Source organism: Sardina pilchardus, chromosome 14 (genome assembly GCF_963854185.1).
Source record: "Sardina pilchardus chromosome 14, fSarPil1.1, whole genome shotgun sequence".
Classification (NCBI taxonomy): Eukaryota; Metazoa; Chordata; class Actinopteri; order Clupeiformes; family Clupeidae; genus Sardina; species Sardina pilchardus.
The window spans coordinates 17,956,048-17,971,944 of record NC_085007.1 but is presented as its reverse complement, the minus strand read 5'-3'; the positions used below and the strand labels follow the sequence as shown (position 1 = coordinate 17,971,944).

General features: G+C 44.1%; 2 protein-coding genes across 6 annotated transcripts in view; one reads left to right on the top strand and one right to left on the bottom strand.

Annotated features, from left to right (window-relative positions):
• Positions 1-618: 618 nt before the first annotated feature.
• fstb (follistatin b) lies at positions 619-6,324 on the top strand. 2 transcript variants are annotated; one of them, XM_062554987.1, is made up of 6 exons: positions 619-762; positions 1,517-1,708; positions 1,917-2,135; positions 2,256-2,480; positions 3,140-3,370; positions 4,774-6,324. In XM_062554987.1, the coding sequence occupies exons 1-6, from the start codon at positions 678-680 to the stop codon at positions 4,779-4,781; spliced, it is 960 nt and encodes a 319-aa protein (XP_062410971.1). In that variant the 5' UTR covers positions 619-677; the 3' UTR covers positions 4,782-6,324. The 2 variants fall into 2 exon arrangements, with proteins under 2 accessions (XP_062410971.1, XP_062410972.1); XM_062554988.1 differs by lacking the exon at positions 4,774-6,324 and having other exon boundaries at positions 3,140-3,378.
• A 5,232-nt stretch (positions 6,325-11,556) lies between these two features.
• arl15b (ADP-ribosylation factor-like 15b) overlaps positions 11,557-15,897 on the bottom strand; it is a 40,880-nt gene continuing 36,539 nt past the window's right edge. For all 4 annotated transcript variants that reach the window (XM_062554479.1, XM_062554480.1, XM_062554478.1 and 1 more), the window contains one exon: positions 11,557-13,329. In XM_062554479.1, the coding sequence (XP_062410463.1) occupies positions 13,177-13,329 (153 nt within the window). In that variant the 3' untranslated portion in view covers positions 11,557-13,176. The remainder of the gene's footprint in view (positions 13,330-15,897) is intronic.

Sequence of the window (15,897 nt, the reverse complement as noted above, 5' to 3'; positions counted from 1 at the left end):
TACGAGATCTATTATTAGAACTACATATCCCCATGTCTATTATTATCAGTAAGAATTCACTGTAATGGTCCACCTTTTAAGATGAATGTCCATTCATTTGGGTGGAGACATGGACCTTTCTCCATATTACATTAGCCTAAATGACATACAATGTATGCCATTTTTAACGACCCACTAGCATATCATTGTGTGGATTAAAAAGTAGGCTTATCAAAATTCAGGAGGTCTAAATCTCTGAATTTGAGTGGTTATCATCAACTGTTCCCGCAGACTAACTGCCCCCATCTAATGCACACCAAATAGCCTAACCACAGCAGAGATGCAAATTAATTTAGTCAATTGCAATCTGTCGGACTAAAAAGGTATGTCTGCTATCAAGAAGGGAAAAAAACTGTCGGTAGCGCGCCACCACTGTCGCCAAACACTTCTGTTCGTCAGGAGAGTCGCTAGCTCCATAAAGTCACCTGATATTTTTTTGGTGAGGGGAACTTTTATAATACTTTCTCCACCCCCCACAACTTTGAAGACCGCCCACCTCAGACATTCGGCAAGAGACCCTCATATAGATTTAAAAGCGAGTCAGAATCCGGCTGAATGACAGTCATTGAGTGCGGGACATCGTCAGCAGAAAACTCAGCTGGCTATCTTAGTCGCTCACTCGTCCCAATTTGCCTAGGATGCTACGGTCACTGCAGCTTCGCCAAAGCGTCATCGCGCTTTTCTTATGGTTCGCTCATTTTATGGATGAACACAAAGTGCAAGGTACAGTGCAGTTGCTTCTGACTACGCATATGTCTTAATTCGACTAATGAAATGGAATTTTTTTTTTTTTTACTGTAATTGCAGTCCTTCATGCATATAATGGCACAGTCTTAAACTTAAAGTTTGTATTAGCGCATCACCTCTGGCAGTTTGTTGGGCAGAACAAATACAGTTATTAAGAGCGCAAAAATGTGAATACAGTTGCATGTGCATGCAGTTATGTTGTGGCATATAACGTGAAGAGTTTGCTGATTACATGGGTACGCTACAGGCGCTTCTACCCAACGCCATCTGTTTGGAACTAGAATCAGATCATGTCTAAAGTAGTTTTTTCACCATTATTATTATTTAGACAGGTATGTATAAAGTGGCAGTTTTAATTTATGTCAAAGTCTGGCGCGTGCTGAATTTGGAGTGATTCATACTAAAAGTTACTTTAAAAACATTTGTGTCATATAATTTCAATTTTGAAAACCGTGCGGTAACACTGAGACAACAGTCTTTTCCCCCCTCTCGGAACTATTGTGCGAGTGAGGAGTAGCATACTTTGGAATGCTGAGTAGTATGGAGAAGTTTTGCAAGTGCTTTATGTAGCTTATGTATTTGCATGTCATGCGCAAACAGCCCACTCTCATTCCATAGGGTGACTATGACTGTTAACCGAATTAGTGAGAAAATGAGAAAATAATACGATTGGGATGATGCGATGTTCAGGCTTGTTTCCCAGTGAAATATAGGATACTTTTTTTTACAGCTGGCAATTGCTGGCTTCAGCAAGGGAAGAATGGAAGGTGCCAGGTCCTCTATATGTCTGGGATGAGTCGGGAAGAGTGCTGCAGGGGTGGCCGATTAGGCACCGCGTGGACTGAGGAGGATGTGCCTAACAATACTCTCTTCCGGTGGCTGATCTTCAATGGCGGAGCCCCGAATTGCATTCCATGCAAAGGTATTTAAAATATGAAGTGCGTAAAAATATTATAAGGTGACGTAATACTTAACCTTTGCGATTATAACATAGTTATTATTATTAATAAGAATAGTCATCAATAGAATAATATTAACACATTTCTTGGGCTGGCACCCATGTGCAAATATGACCTCAGTGACCTCACTAGTGGGCTGACCGGTGGCTCAATTTTCTCTGATTGATTTAGAGACATGTGACAACGTAGACTGCGGTGCGGGAAAGAGGTGCAAGATGAACAAGAGGGACAAGCCGCGCTGCATCTGTGCCCCCGACTGCTCCAACCTCACCTGGAAAGGCCCCGTGTGTGGGTCAGACGGCAAGACATATCGCACCGAGTGCGCCCTCCTCCGGGCTCGCTGCAAACGACACCCGGACCTGACTGCCCAGTACCAGGGCAAGTGCCGAAGTAAGTGCCCATCTCAGAAGGCCTTGTTCTTTCATGTCCTCCACAGGAACCTGCCGGAATAAATGAGTCAGTGTTTCAGCTTTGATGATATTGGTACATGTCAAATACATGTCTTCACAGAAACGTGCCATGATGTTCAGTGTCCAGGAACCTCGACGTGTGTGGTGGACCAGACTAACAGTGCCTTCTGCGTGACGTGCAATCGCCTGTGCCCCGAGGCTTCACTACCGGAGCAGTACCTCTGCGGGAACGACGGGATTGTTTATGCCAGTGCGTGTCACCTCAGGAGAGCCACGTGCATTCTGGGAAGATCCATTGGAGTTGCATACGAAGGCAAATGCATAGGTGTGTGTGAGAGCCGCGGGTAGATCCTATCCGACCCCATTTAAAACTTCAAATCGTCTGAAGTATTGCTCTTGGCCGCCCTACGCGTAGTCGTTTCTTAGCATCTGATCACCCCAAGCTGTGCGTCCCCGCCATTGAACTCTGTTTCAAATTAAACATGTGTTTTAGGTCTGGTATTAATTCACATTGCTGTACCACGGAGGGAACTCAAAAGACGCACTAGATAGGGTGTTAGATTAGCACCCCCTCTCAGCAGTGCAATAGTGTTTCGCAAGCACGATAAACACCCTTTCATGAGTTCGGAATGAATGGAGGAGGGTTGAATGCTGGCTGCAGTTCACCTCCGATACTCTTACAGCCACTTTATATGCACAGAAAAAACATTGCGCACACAATTCAAATGAGGAACCATTAGTAGGCGTACAGTCAGTTGTTAACTGTGTTGTTCTGTCCCCTTCTAAGATGCACGGTTCTAGTTCCAACGCACACACAATTCAAATCAGGAACCATTAGCAGGCGTACAGTCAGTTGTTAACTGTGTTGTTCTGTCCCCCTCTAAGATGAGCGGTTCTAGTTCCAACGCACACACAATTCAAATCAGGAACCATTAGTAGGCGTACAGTCAGTTGTTAACTGTGTTGTTCTGTCCCCCTTCTAAGATGCCCGGTCGTGCGAGGACATCCCCTGTCGCAGCGGGAGGAAGTGCCTGTGGGACGGGCGCACGGGCCGGGGTCGCTGTGCCGCGTGCGAGGAGGCCTGTCCCGAGGGGGGCGCCGGGGAGAGCGTGTGCGCCAGCGACAACACCACCTACACCAGCGAGTGCGCCATGAAGCAGGCCGCCTGCGAGAAAGGCCTGGTCCTGGAGGTCAAACACTCCGGGTCCTGCAACTGTAAGTAACGGAGCCTAACAAAAACCAAACAAACAAACAAACAAAAAAAAAAGCCCGACAGAAACAACTAAAACCAAACAGAACAGAAACAGACCAGACCAGAGCAAAACACACAACAAAAAAAGTCAAATTGGGATTACAAACAAACAGCACCTCAAATGAAAACAGCCCCCCCCCTCCCTTTCCGGCCCAGCAGCCCCCACTCTTCTTACCCACCCCTCCTACCTCTCTCCAGCCCCTCACCCTCACGCCACCCCCTCCCCTGCTCCAGCCCCTTCAAAAACACCAACTCCCTGGTGTAGACCACAGGGCACTAGAAGGAAATGGACTTTTTGGAAAACAGCTGTGCTCGTTTGTGCCCTCTGTGCGCTGTGACTTTCATTTTTCATCACTATTCAGCAAAACAGGACAATAAATCTATCACATATTAGTCTGATACATTGATTTTGGAGAGGAGTCGGAGCACAAAAAAGTGAGATGTTTCTACTTCGTTTGTAGTGTCAATATTTGTGTCTCTGAGTTATGTGGAGTTTTCAATGGGTAGCTCTAAATCACTTTGGATCCGTCATTACCGAAGGCTCTGTTCTGGGCATATGTACACAGAAGTCTCCGGAGTGACACAAAATCTGGAATAGTTTTCGGTCTTCCAAAATGGAAACTAAGATTTTATACGGTGCTTTCAAGGAAAAGTGGAAAAGTGTCACAGTCTTCCTGATGTAAATAGGGACATTAAGTCTTTATCACTCTATGAAACTTGCTGCATTTTTATGCCTGAAATATGGATGATGTTATGTCTGTCTGTCTCTCTCTGTGTGTGTGTGTGTGTGTGTGTGTGTGTGTGTGTGTGTGTGAGAGCATATTGTATGATGTCAGTGATAGTGTACCAGAATCCAAATATAGAGATCTTAGCACATAAAGTAGATTATGTGCAACACCACAACCCTTGAATGGTTATATTACTACTGTAATGACATGTAAGTGATGCCCTCCAGGAGTTTATGGACAAATCCTCTTCTATGCCCTCATTTAAAGGCATCCATTTTCTGACCAGTTGAGACCAGTTTCTGTGTCAGTAGTGTAGTTTGTGAACTGAAGTTTATAAGGGAATGCTTATGTGTGTGTGTGTGTGTGTGTGTGTGTGTGTGTTTCTGCTTTCGTTTTTTATTGTTTCAAGTTAAACAAAACATTCTGCTGGCGAAATTGGCTGCCTTAAAACGAAAATGCAAAAGAAAAAAAAAAAGCAACAATGAAAAATGAAAATGAAAAACAGATACCTGCAGGCCCCCAGGTCCATGGGGAACCAGCTGGACTTAACAGAGCCAAAAATGAGAGCCTCTCTCTCTCTCTCTGTATCTCTCTGTCTCTCTCTCTCTCTCTGTCTCTCTCTCTCTCTCTGTTTCTAGGCTTATAGGCCACTGAACCTACAGACCCTCACACGGTCCCCCCACCTCACCCCCACCCCCCTCCCCCCTCCATTGCCAACCCTCCCACCCGCTCCAGTGCTGCTCCATCCTGCGGGGCCCTTGTGCGAAATCACATTGCGTAATCTCACTCGCCGCTGTCCGCCAGTGGAACGAGCCGAGCCGAGCCGAGCCGAGCAGCAGCAGCAGCAGCAGCAGTGACGGCGGCGGCAGCAGAACACAGCCAGCCAACTGAGCGCAGAGAGCAAGAGAGAGAGAGAGAGGAAGAGAGAGAGAGAGAGAGAGAGAGGAGAGAAAAAGAGGCCACGGCAGCCATTGCCTCTTTTTTCAGAACAGTGAGACTGCTGATGATGCAACAGCTCTCTGTGTACATGCATACGTTTTTTGCATATATACACACACACACACACACACACACACATATATATATATATATATATATATAAATATATTCCTTCATGTAGCCATCTCTGAAGAGTCGGAGGAGGATGTGGAAGATGAGGACCAGGACTACATGGATTATACTTACAGTGTCTCCCCTTGTGACCGGATAGTCCAACATCGATAATGGGACACTCGAGTCTGGCCTACAGAGTCGTGTTTATAACTGTATATACTGCGTGTGCTTATTTATTTTACGTGGAAGGAAACAGACACGGTTATGTCTCATTGTGTGTTCTGGATGTCTATTTATAATACACATTTGTTTTTGTTTTTTTTCTCTTCCTATTTATACATCTGCAGTGGCTGACCGACTGTATACCTATATCTCACAATTTGTATATTACCCTCTAGAGAAATTTTATTTATTATGAGGTGCAATGCTACCCAGTGAATGTTAGAAGTCTTTGGTAAGCTGTATATTGCCTATTTGGTGATCTGTACAAATATTGTATGCTCTTGTGTTGGTCATTTTTATCTCCAGTCTTTGTAAGTGGAATACAACGTTAACCTGCATGTGGTTTATTTAATGGAAAATCTGATGCTCACTAATAAATGTATGGCTAGTGTGAGAAATGGATCTGTTTTTGTTTACAAATCAAAGCTGACCAAAGGGGCTTTGTTCATGTTTTTTTCTGATGCATCTTTTGTCTTCTTTTTTGAAGCATCTCATTTTGCATAAGTGGGTGATATTTTGACACTACAATAGATTTGTCTTCTTTTCTACATTAAATTGTTGAACATTTTCTTTTGTCTGCTCCACACTTTGGTTGTCTAAAATGTGCCATTGATAAAGCTTGAACACCATTTATGCCAATACTTATGCAGTCAATGTTCTGTTCCATGTACAGCAACAGGACAAAGTTGGTTTATCATGATGTACAGATGTTAACTCAATATCAATCTTTGCATTATATATTTTTTTCTCATTAATATATATTTTTTCTCTTTATGTATTTTTTAATGTTATAGATCAGTTATAAATTTATAGTTTTGTATTTTTAATGTAAATGTCTAATGTATATAAATGGTTATGATGCTTTTTGTAAAGCAAAAAAATAGTCATACAGTAATAAAAAAAAATGTATTCCATGACATTTTCACTTTGGCTTTTTCTGATTTTATCTAGCTCACAGCGTAATGCCATGTATTAGATTCTTTTAAAAGAAGCCAGGGCGTGTTTACACTGGTGTAGCACTAACTTAGCTAACTTAATTAGCCTTGACCTTGAGGATTAAACCTAAAGCACTCCCCAGAGGCTATGGGCAAGGCATTATCCCATGCTCGTGAGAAATGGGTTACCTGAGAGAGTGGCCAAAGCAGTTGCTAACAGTAACAACCAGCAGTTGTCCTTTACAGTAGGCCTGCCCAACATAGGTTACTTGTCTGGCTGGTAAGTAAGACATGAGGAGGTGGGGGAGACTAATTTTTGCCAGGAAGTTGCACAGACAGAGGTAATTGGCGAGGAAGACAAACACTGTCCTATTTCGTTCCCCCTGTCCTGGCTGGATGGTTACAATTAATCAGGGAATTCTTGGAGGTCTGCGTTTAATCGGGCCGTGTGGGAGTTTTAACTGCTTCATTAGCAGTCGACTCGGTAACGCCACATTTCCCCCCTGTGACATCCAAAGAGGTCAGCCCAGTGTTTCAGATGGGCTTATCATAATCTCCCGTTCTGTGTTGGAGTCAGTGCCTTCAAAAATGACTGGTACAGACGTCTGCCATGCTGCTCCATGGCAGAGCACATGTCTCTCTCCCTCTCTCTCTCTCTCTCTCTCTCTCTCTCACAGAGAGAAGAGCTGACTCAGCAGTGTTAGGTTTGGCTGGCTCTGTCTGTACTGATATCTCCGTGTTAAAAAAGGAGGGTGGGGTGGGGTGGGGGTAGGGGGTGGGTGGACTGTGGATGGAGGTATCAGGGCTGCCCGCTACCCTGCCAGGCGGCATCTGCGATGGCTCAGGAGACGGAGTGCGGATCTAATCACATTTCGCATTACTACAGCCGGCGAGATTGCCATCAGACCATGCTGTGGGACAGAGCGTGTCTGCGTCTGTTTTGGAAAAGGCAAAGAGAGAAAAAAAAACTCTGCCTCCATAACGATGTTAAAAGAAAAGCTGACGTGATCTTACAGAGAGGTTTTGTGTGTGTGTATGTGTATGTATGTGTGTGTGTGTGTGTGTGTGTGTGTGTGTGTGTGTGTGTGTGAGTGTGTGTGTTTCTTCTTGCCATGCCCTCCGGGACAACGCTATTGTCCTTGAAAGTTAGGGAGGGTGCCCAAAGTCTAGTCACTTGTCTTGTCTCAGAAAGGGAGGGGAGATGGTAATATCAATTCATATGAGTTCAAACAAGGACACCATCTTTTCTAACTACTTTCTTTTTCCTCAGAGAATAGTGTGTGTGTGTGTGTGTGTGTGTGTGTGTGTGTGTGTGTGTGTGGAGGGCGCGTTATTATAACAGCCTCACAGAAACCACAAGGTATTGAAAGAGGCGTTCCTAAATAAACAGTCTCCACAGTCTGAGGTGTAAAGAACTCATCCAAAGTTGGCAGGCAAAAGCAAACAAGCATTTCTTTTTTCCCCCCCTTTTGGTCGTCTTCTTATTTGTGCAAATGACAGTTTCCTTTTACCCACCCCTCCCTCCCTCACCCCATCCCCCTTTCTCTTCCACCAAACTCCCAGCAGACAGGGCAGAAAGGATTGCCTATCCCCACTGGTTGTTCCTGGTGGTATAAGGGCATGGTGTGTGTGTGTGTGTGTGTCTGTGTGTGTGTGTGTGTGTGTGTGCGTGTGTCTCGGCACATCCCAGGCAGACAGTTGACCAGCAACCCCCTGCTGGGACTCTCCCAGGAGTTCGATAGGAACGTGTGAGCCAGTCAATGGCTATGAGACAGTGCCGGGCCGGTCAGCCGAGGTCTGTTCACTCACAGTGTGCAGCAGACACGGCTCAAAATAGACTGGACTTCGGGGTTTGTATTGAAATGTTCTCGGCTGCTATCGCTGTGATCAAAAACCAGTCCATCTCCCCTCTATGTGGCTGTCGACATGCAGCGTAAGCACATATAGAATGTGGGCAAGCAGATTGACTAGTTTTGTTAGTTGTTAGTAGTTCATAAAAAGAATAAATCATAGTCTGTGTGTTTGGTAATTTTAACAACTAGAATGCATTAAGGCCAAACATGGTAAGGGCAGGGGGTGGCCATGGGGGAGTTTGTGGGGAGCTGAATCCCGTTGCCTATAGGATCTGAGGTCAGGCAAGTTCACGGCCTCTGTCTAATTTATAGGTATTACAACTGTGGCGTGGGACCTACAATCCCAGTCAAAGGATTCGGCGAGGTTCGCAATCCATTAAGCACTGCTAATGGAACATGTTACAACGTTCTTAGAAAATGCACTCGGAGTGCAGTGAGGGAGAAAGTAACCTCTCTCCCGTAATTGGCAAGAGAGCACACCGCCTGTTGGCTTTGAAACGCCATGACAGAGACACGCCGTATATCATGGCGGCAAATTGTTGGCATTTCTTTCGTTAACGAAAACATATTTATGCAAGACAATGGAGGCCTATGGGAAAGTGTGCTCCACGGACAAAAGTCTGCACAGTGCGCCCCACAAATGAGCATGCATTCCTCGTTACACCCCACTTTGATGGGGCCACCAAAATGAATGACCTTCACGAACATGAGAGGAATGAACATTTTGTTCCCTGTGTGGTAGGCCCTTTAAAAGTAACATGATTTAGGGTCCCACACTGTGTATGGTTCATAAAGACACATACAATACAAAAGGGAAACATTTACTGGTTCATATAAAGAACGTTTTAATGTTATAAATGTGAAAAACACATAAAGCTGTCTATCTTTAAATATGCGGTGATATCTGTGTTGCTCATATGACTGGCCTTTCAAATCAATTCATGAATGTAAAAAGAAAATATGCAATGGTGTAGGCTGTCGGCTTTGGTGTTCAGTGTAAGATCTGCATACATGAAACTAGGCAGGTCAAAACTCAAATAAAATGATCTCTAGAGTTTATTGGTAAATCCTGTTTTCTATCTTTATGGCATGTATTTTAGCTATGTTAACGAGCTAAATGTCAAGAATGACAGTGTTCACACATTGTAGTAGACTTAATCCTTGAGCACCTTAAACATAATAAGCCATTTATAAACGTGTAAAGTTCACCTGCCATATCAATATGTATAATATTAGCATGGGCCGCCAGGGTTCTTACCACTATTGCAATAATAAAAACAAACATGAAAATGTTTCTTTTTAAAAATCAAAACTGAAAAGAGTGGTTAGTGAAACAGTGATTAATATACCCTGGTGACAAAAGAAATAGTTGAGAATTGCCATAAAAAAAGTGATAATTTTCTCACCTACACTTTTGAGAGGTAACGGCTTCCCCCCCCTCTATCCAGGTGTAATGGAATGGAAGGAGAATTGACTTTTTTAAAGCAGATTAGCATAATGCTCCCCACCAGACTGACACTGGATGAAAGGGGAACAGATTTAAAGTTTCTGTCTTGCAGACGGCTTTGTGAAGTTGTTCAGACATGGTTAAAGTTTAAAGATTAATCCGGGCTGTTCATCTGTCTGCATACTAATATTTGTCTGGGAGGATAGCGGGGAGATGGCTGAGCAATCGGAGAAAGTCTTAAGTTCCTTTAAAAATACAAATGTCCTCAACCAGACACAATATCAGATAGTTGGGAGACATTTTTTTGTTCCCCATTTCATTTCATTTCATTTCATCTCATCTCATTGACTCTTTGTGTCTGTGGAGAAAGTTTCTGCGCCTTCCAAAAATTGCAGTCTGTCTATAGTAACTATTGGGAGAAAAAAAAAACCCTGAGTCATTAACTATTAAAAGCTCAAGTGGCGGTGCCACCCTCTGGGGTGTCTGCAGTTGGCTGATTCTATATGGGTGGTCTAGATGGCCCTCCTGTTCAATAAGGGTCTTATAAATATCTTTTATGCTCCTAAATGTTCCATGCAAAGCACTTGAATTACGAAATGTGCTTGAAACAAGCTGTATAAGTGTTTAAAGTACACTTCTGATGCCTTGAACTCCGAAAGGCTTTTCACACACACATTTTTTCCCGATTTTGAACAAGGGCTACAGGTCTTGTAACAAAGATCTACTTTTGTCCATTTTGATGTGATGTGCCAGACATCATTTTTAAGTGATATGCCGGACATCATTTTCGAGGTATACGCTGGACATCATTTTGAAGCATGTGTCTCACACCAAAGTTGAGTAATACCTTCAGTCACACTATCTGGAACTCTGAGAAAAGCCAGGAAAGCATTACAGCCATACAGTAGTGTGAAGTCGTACTAGCTGTAATAGACTAAATATCCACCATAGATTAAAGGTGTAAATTAGATTAGACTATATAGCACAGAGAGGAAATGTTGTCACCCACTGAATTTAGTGACTCCTCCACTGTCCTTAAATTACACTCTCCACTTCTTTAGAGTATTTACAGCATGCAACATCACACGGGTGAACTCAGCTGAGATTCACCCCACAAGGGCCGTCATGCAGGAAGCCCCAGCTCTGTTTGTGTGTGTGTGTGTGTGTGTGTGTGTGTGTGTGTGTGTGTGTGTGTGTGACCGAGTAAACGCCTCCGACAGAGTAGGAGGATGACTCATCGGTTGTTGGGGAAACTCGCTGACCGTCGCAATGGCCCACAGGGCTCTGTAGTGAGGGTCGCCTGTGCGCCAAAAGCAGGGGGGTTCAAGAGAGTCCAGGGAGTCTAACAGAGTGCGTAAATAAACAAAGAAATGATCAAGTAAATAAATAAATACGCGGCTCTCCAAATGTCAGATGAGGTAGACATTATGCCGAAGCTTCCCTAATTGGATATTTGGAGAATATGCAAAACAGTGCATTTTTGAAAGATGAAAATGTCAAAAGCTTTTGGAGAATATTATCAGTCCCATTCATGTGCCACACCATTTTACACAAAGTGACAGTTTTGCTTTGTGAATATGCTCGGTTGAATTAAGCAATATGGCACAAGTGAGTGGGGTTGGTAAGGCTATATAGAAAACAGTTCCGATCTTAGCTGCGGTGTCTGCTGTTGCCAAGCAGTGCAGCATATCACTCAAGAGCCACAGTAAGTTCAGTGAGAGAGGGTTTACATATGAGCTATCAGGACAAACACTGTAGTCAGTCAAAATCTGATCTGATTAGTCATCTGCCTACTGATCACTAAGATCTTTTCAATAAGTCAAACTTAACCCATTAATGTTGTACTACCCATATGGAAAAAAATGAGCTGACTGACAACTCTCCCACAAATGAAATTCAAACTCCTTTGTGCTCGTCCAGCCTTTATTGTCCATGTTGCCAAGTGGAAATTAAGCATAAATTACATACAGTATATATACAGTTGAATGTGTGAACGACTTAACGTCAACATTTGACAAACCACACAACACAGATTGTTCTTCCAGTACAAAGACAGGCACGTGCCCTTTCGGTCAACAAGACTATCTGTAACAAATGTACAAACATATTTTTTTTTATTACAAAAAGGCAGCTGAATTGGCTAGGAGGGTATAAAATTTTTGATAGATATAAATACACGTAAAATGAACCCAGCGTGTCTCTAAAAAGACTGTCACCTCCAGTCCTGGTACTAGTGTTGTATGGAACCCCTTTTGATCTGTGGCACATGTTTCGTTTGGGCACTGAGTACAGATGCTATGGGCAGAGAGATAAGGAGAGATCGGGAGAAACAACAGGCACGACAGACTTTTGGGTGAACTTGACATTTAGAGGAGAATGTTTTCTCTTTTCTTTACATTCAGAGGTGATGGCAATGCCCAATATATAGAGTAGATATACCCTATGGTGAAAAATACTGTATAGTAATGACTACTTCCTGTTGGTTCCAATGGAATACACAGCTTGTGGTTTTAATTAGTGATTGTGCAAACGTAAGAGATTACAGCAAACTGATTGCTTCCGCAAGCGAAACTACACGATATGCAAACAGATTGCTTGCTTTGGCGTAGTTACAGTGTGAATGCAAGGCGAACCGTTGTTTGTCGAGTGGCATGGTGATATGGCAACAGATATGAAAAGCACAAGGGCTCTATGAGGATTTCAAAGTATAAGGGGGCTCATTATGAAAATCCTGAGAATCTATTCAAAGAAAAAGAACATAACAGAAAGCAAAGCCATGAGCTGGAATCAAATGATAAACAATTACTGTGATTCGATCATATTAAAACTGAACAGCAGCTTGTTTTTTTTTTTTTTTTTTTTTTTTAAACCTGCTATCTTACCTTTGTGAGAATGAATGAGAATCAAACTTTTTTTTGGCTTAACGTGATCTGTGGGCACACGTGGAGTGACACAACATGAAGTTAAACAGTTACTATCAGTCAGGTTAGAAGGCGGGACACATCTACACATTTAAATCTGTACAAACTTTAAGGCTTTTTTTTAAAGTACAAACCAGCATCTCACCCACACTGTGCCATAGGGAACATACTAACATGGGGGAATAACATTACATGATTTCCAGTTGTTCTACATACCAAGCAATGTGCTAACATCAACTAGTCAGTAGCAATGTGCAACTACCTGTCTTAAAAGAGGATGCGTACAACCATATTCCATGATAGAAATGGCAAATCAAGTGTTCAATGTTAACTGTAGTTAGGCAATACAACTTCAGACGAGGAGAAAACACATTGGTCACAAATGTGATACCGTCTTCTTGTGTGGATATGTGTCCATATACTCATCTAAAGTTGGTATTCTATGGATACAAAGTCTATTTTCTTCACAGTTCATGTGTTTCAGCCACCTCATCATTTCCATACTTTACATGGTGGTCCAAAGGGACTGTTTCCTGCTTGGCCTCTGTAGTTATGTATTTTGTATACATGTGTGATGGCTTCTGGGATTTGTAGTTTTTTTTTGGAGGGCTCATATCCTGCCTGTTTCCTGGTCCTTGTCTTCCAGAAGGAGGATGAGCTGCTGAAAGCTGTCTTTCACGGCGTCCATGTTGTCCACTGTGCTGCCCTCCAACACCCAGCTCTTCCCTCGCGCTAGTGGTTCCAGCTCAAAATACTTCTTAATCTGGTAGGAAAAAGAGGACATGGGAGAGAGGGAGAAAGAAAGAGAGACAGAGGGAGAGCAGGAGAGGGTGGGGGAGAGCGGGGGAGAGCGAGAGAGAGAGAGAGAGAGAGAGAGAGAGAGAGAAAGGGGGGAAGAGAGAGATTAATAACAGCACATTGGGTGAGAACTAACAAACATGCTGAGTTCAAAATGAATGAAAATGCAATCGAAACCTCTGTCCAGGGTCACCCTAACTGTGAGAGCAGGGGGCAATCCATGCACCACTGCTGCTTGGACTGCACTCTGAAACAACGTTCATTGTGAGAAAAGGCCGGACAACACATTCCTTTCCTTTCCATCACCAGCGGTCAGCAAGTAGAAGCCGTCCGCGCACAGTTCATATACACACACACCAGAGTGTGAACCAGGAAGGAGAGAGAGAGAAAGACAAAGAGAGAAAGAGAGAGAGAGAGAGAGAGAGAGAGAGAGAGAGAGAGAGAGAGAGAGGAGGGGGGGAGAAACACAGAAAAAACAGAGAGAGAAAGAGGGCCAAAGAAAGAGATGGACATGGGGGCTGAGGGACTGGGGGACTGTTGGGGGGCAGATGCGATAATCAGGATTAGCAAAGATCAGCTCTGGCTTCGGCGAAGACACGAACTTGGACGGCGAAAATAAACAACTGCGCCGAAATACAAGAGCGAGAGGACACCCCACACACGTCGCCGTGGTCACTGCAGGTCATGGCTCCCTCGTTTTTTTCTTTTTTTCCCCCCCGAAACAAAGGCACATGCGTGCGGCGTGAGCCAGAGGTGATCATGAACACGAGGAGGAGCCAGGCTTGACAGACGGACGACGGACTCGAGTTCAGGAATTTTCGGAACGCCGCGGCCTCCAACACCAGGGAACAGCGGTTGGGAACAGACGCAGGTATCCTTCAAACTCCAGATGTCAGAGGACTCTGGGGGGCTTTGAGGTGGTCGTGTGGTGGTTCTGTGTGTGTGTGTGTAAGGGAGGGGGAGGAGGAGGGTGGAGGCCAGTGGTGACTGCAAAGGAGACCTCAGTGACTTGGCTTGAATTCCAGCCAAAATAATGTACATTCTTTACCAGCCCCCAATCTCCACTCTCAATAGAGTGGTTTATGGAGTAAGTTAAGGTTTCATCAGTATTAAACATCCATCACAGAAATGCAACGAAGCCAAAAAAATACCTCGCAACAAACCTTCTCAAAAAACGTGGGTTCAAGTATGTGTGCAAAAAGCACCACGGTGCACATGACCACTCTTGCATGCACAGCAACATATCTGATGCATTTCAATGACCAAGACACAGGCCATTCAAACAAATAGCTTAACAATCCGCTTCGCCCGTCCAAGTTAAAAAAAGTACATTAGATGCAATCACGATTGTTTTTTTTCCTCTGCCACCTTTTTTTCATTGCGGTGCAGCCACATAACTAAGAGCTTGTAATAGAATTATGCACAACCAGGCTGTAATTTGAAGCAGACCTGGATAATGGCAGCCTTAAATGTTGATCTTCGGTGGCCAAAACATACAAATTGAGCTATTGGCAAGGAGCGTGTGGAGCAGAGTGAAAATCTATACACCATAGCTCAATCTGCAAATCGAACTATGTTTAATCTGTAGAGACCCTCTCTCCTGCAAAGAGGCTCAAACGCTGCATTACTGTCAAATCTGCACAGCCAGAGGGACAGCCGCGATGACCGACAGCAAATTGACGTGTCCAAAAAAAAAAAACCGAGAGAATAAGGGAGAGTAGGTCAGAGGAAGACCAAGGGGAAACAACAGAAGTAGAGAGACAGTGAGAAGAGGGGAGAGGAAGAAAAAAAAGAATAAACAAAACATCCTTTGAGCCAATGCTCTCTCCGTATCATTGCCAAGAATGTTGATTAAGATTTCCCTGTCTGGGAATTCATCGCTACAAAATTACACAATCCCCGCTGCTTCCAAGAGCCGGAGCAGGCTTGGAACGCTCTGTGGTGTTTGTCCATTGTTCCTTCTCGTGGAGCGCGTTCAAGATCGCCAATAAAAACGCTACAAGAAGAAGAGGGCAGAGGACAGGTTGATAGCGGCTTTTACGACAACACCGGCGCGACGCGCTGGCATGGCAGCGATCGCAGAGTGACCGAAGCTGCCAACTCAGCGCAGCGACGCGCCAATCTGTCTGTGCCGTGACTGTTAACTGCGCAGCTAAAGAGCTAAAAGGTGCAAAGTGACGGCATAATGCACGGTGCGTTTTGGGTAGAAAGCAATGGGGGTGATGGTGGGTCGTTCATTATGGGCAACAAGGAAAGGGTGCATGTACAGTAGATTGGGAGACAGAGAGATTTGCACCACACAGCCCAAAGCTGCCAAAGCAGGTCATTGTGTTAGAGAGTCATCACGGCCCCAAGGAGGTCAAAGGGTGTCGGTCGGCAGGTGTTTCCATTGACAACACCAGGTGTTGGGCTGCATCAGCAGGTGAGATGAGAGCGGACCCATATGTTTACGCCAGGCTGCTCTCAGGTGCTTCTGCGTTCAATAGGATGAGTTTCAGCGCTAACAGGATGAGCTTGATCAGAAATGATCCTC

Excerpts from the sequence above, each read along its gene's own strand:
- fstb (XM_062554987.1), top strand. The coding sequence starts at position 678 with ATGCTACGGTCACTGCAGCTTCGCCAAAGCGTCATCGCGCTTTTCTTA. Across the intron at positions 2,136-2,255 it reads GTACCAGGGCAAGTGCCGAA|AAACGTGCCATGATGTTCAG; the intron begins GTAAGTGCCCAT and ends ATGTCTTCACAG. Across the intron at positions 2,481-3,139 it reads ATACGAAGGCAAATGCATAG|ATGCCCGGTCGTGCGAGGAC; the intron begins GTGTGTGTGAGA and ends CCCCCTTCTAAG.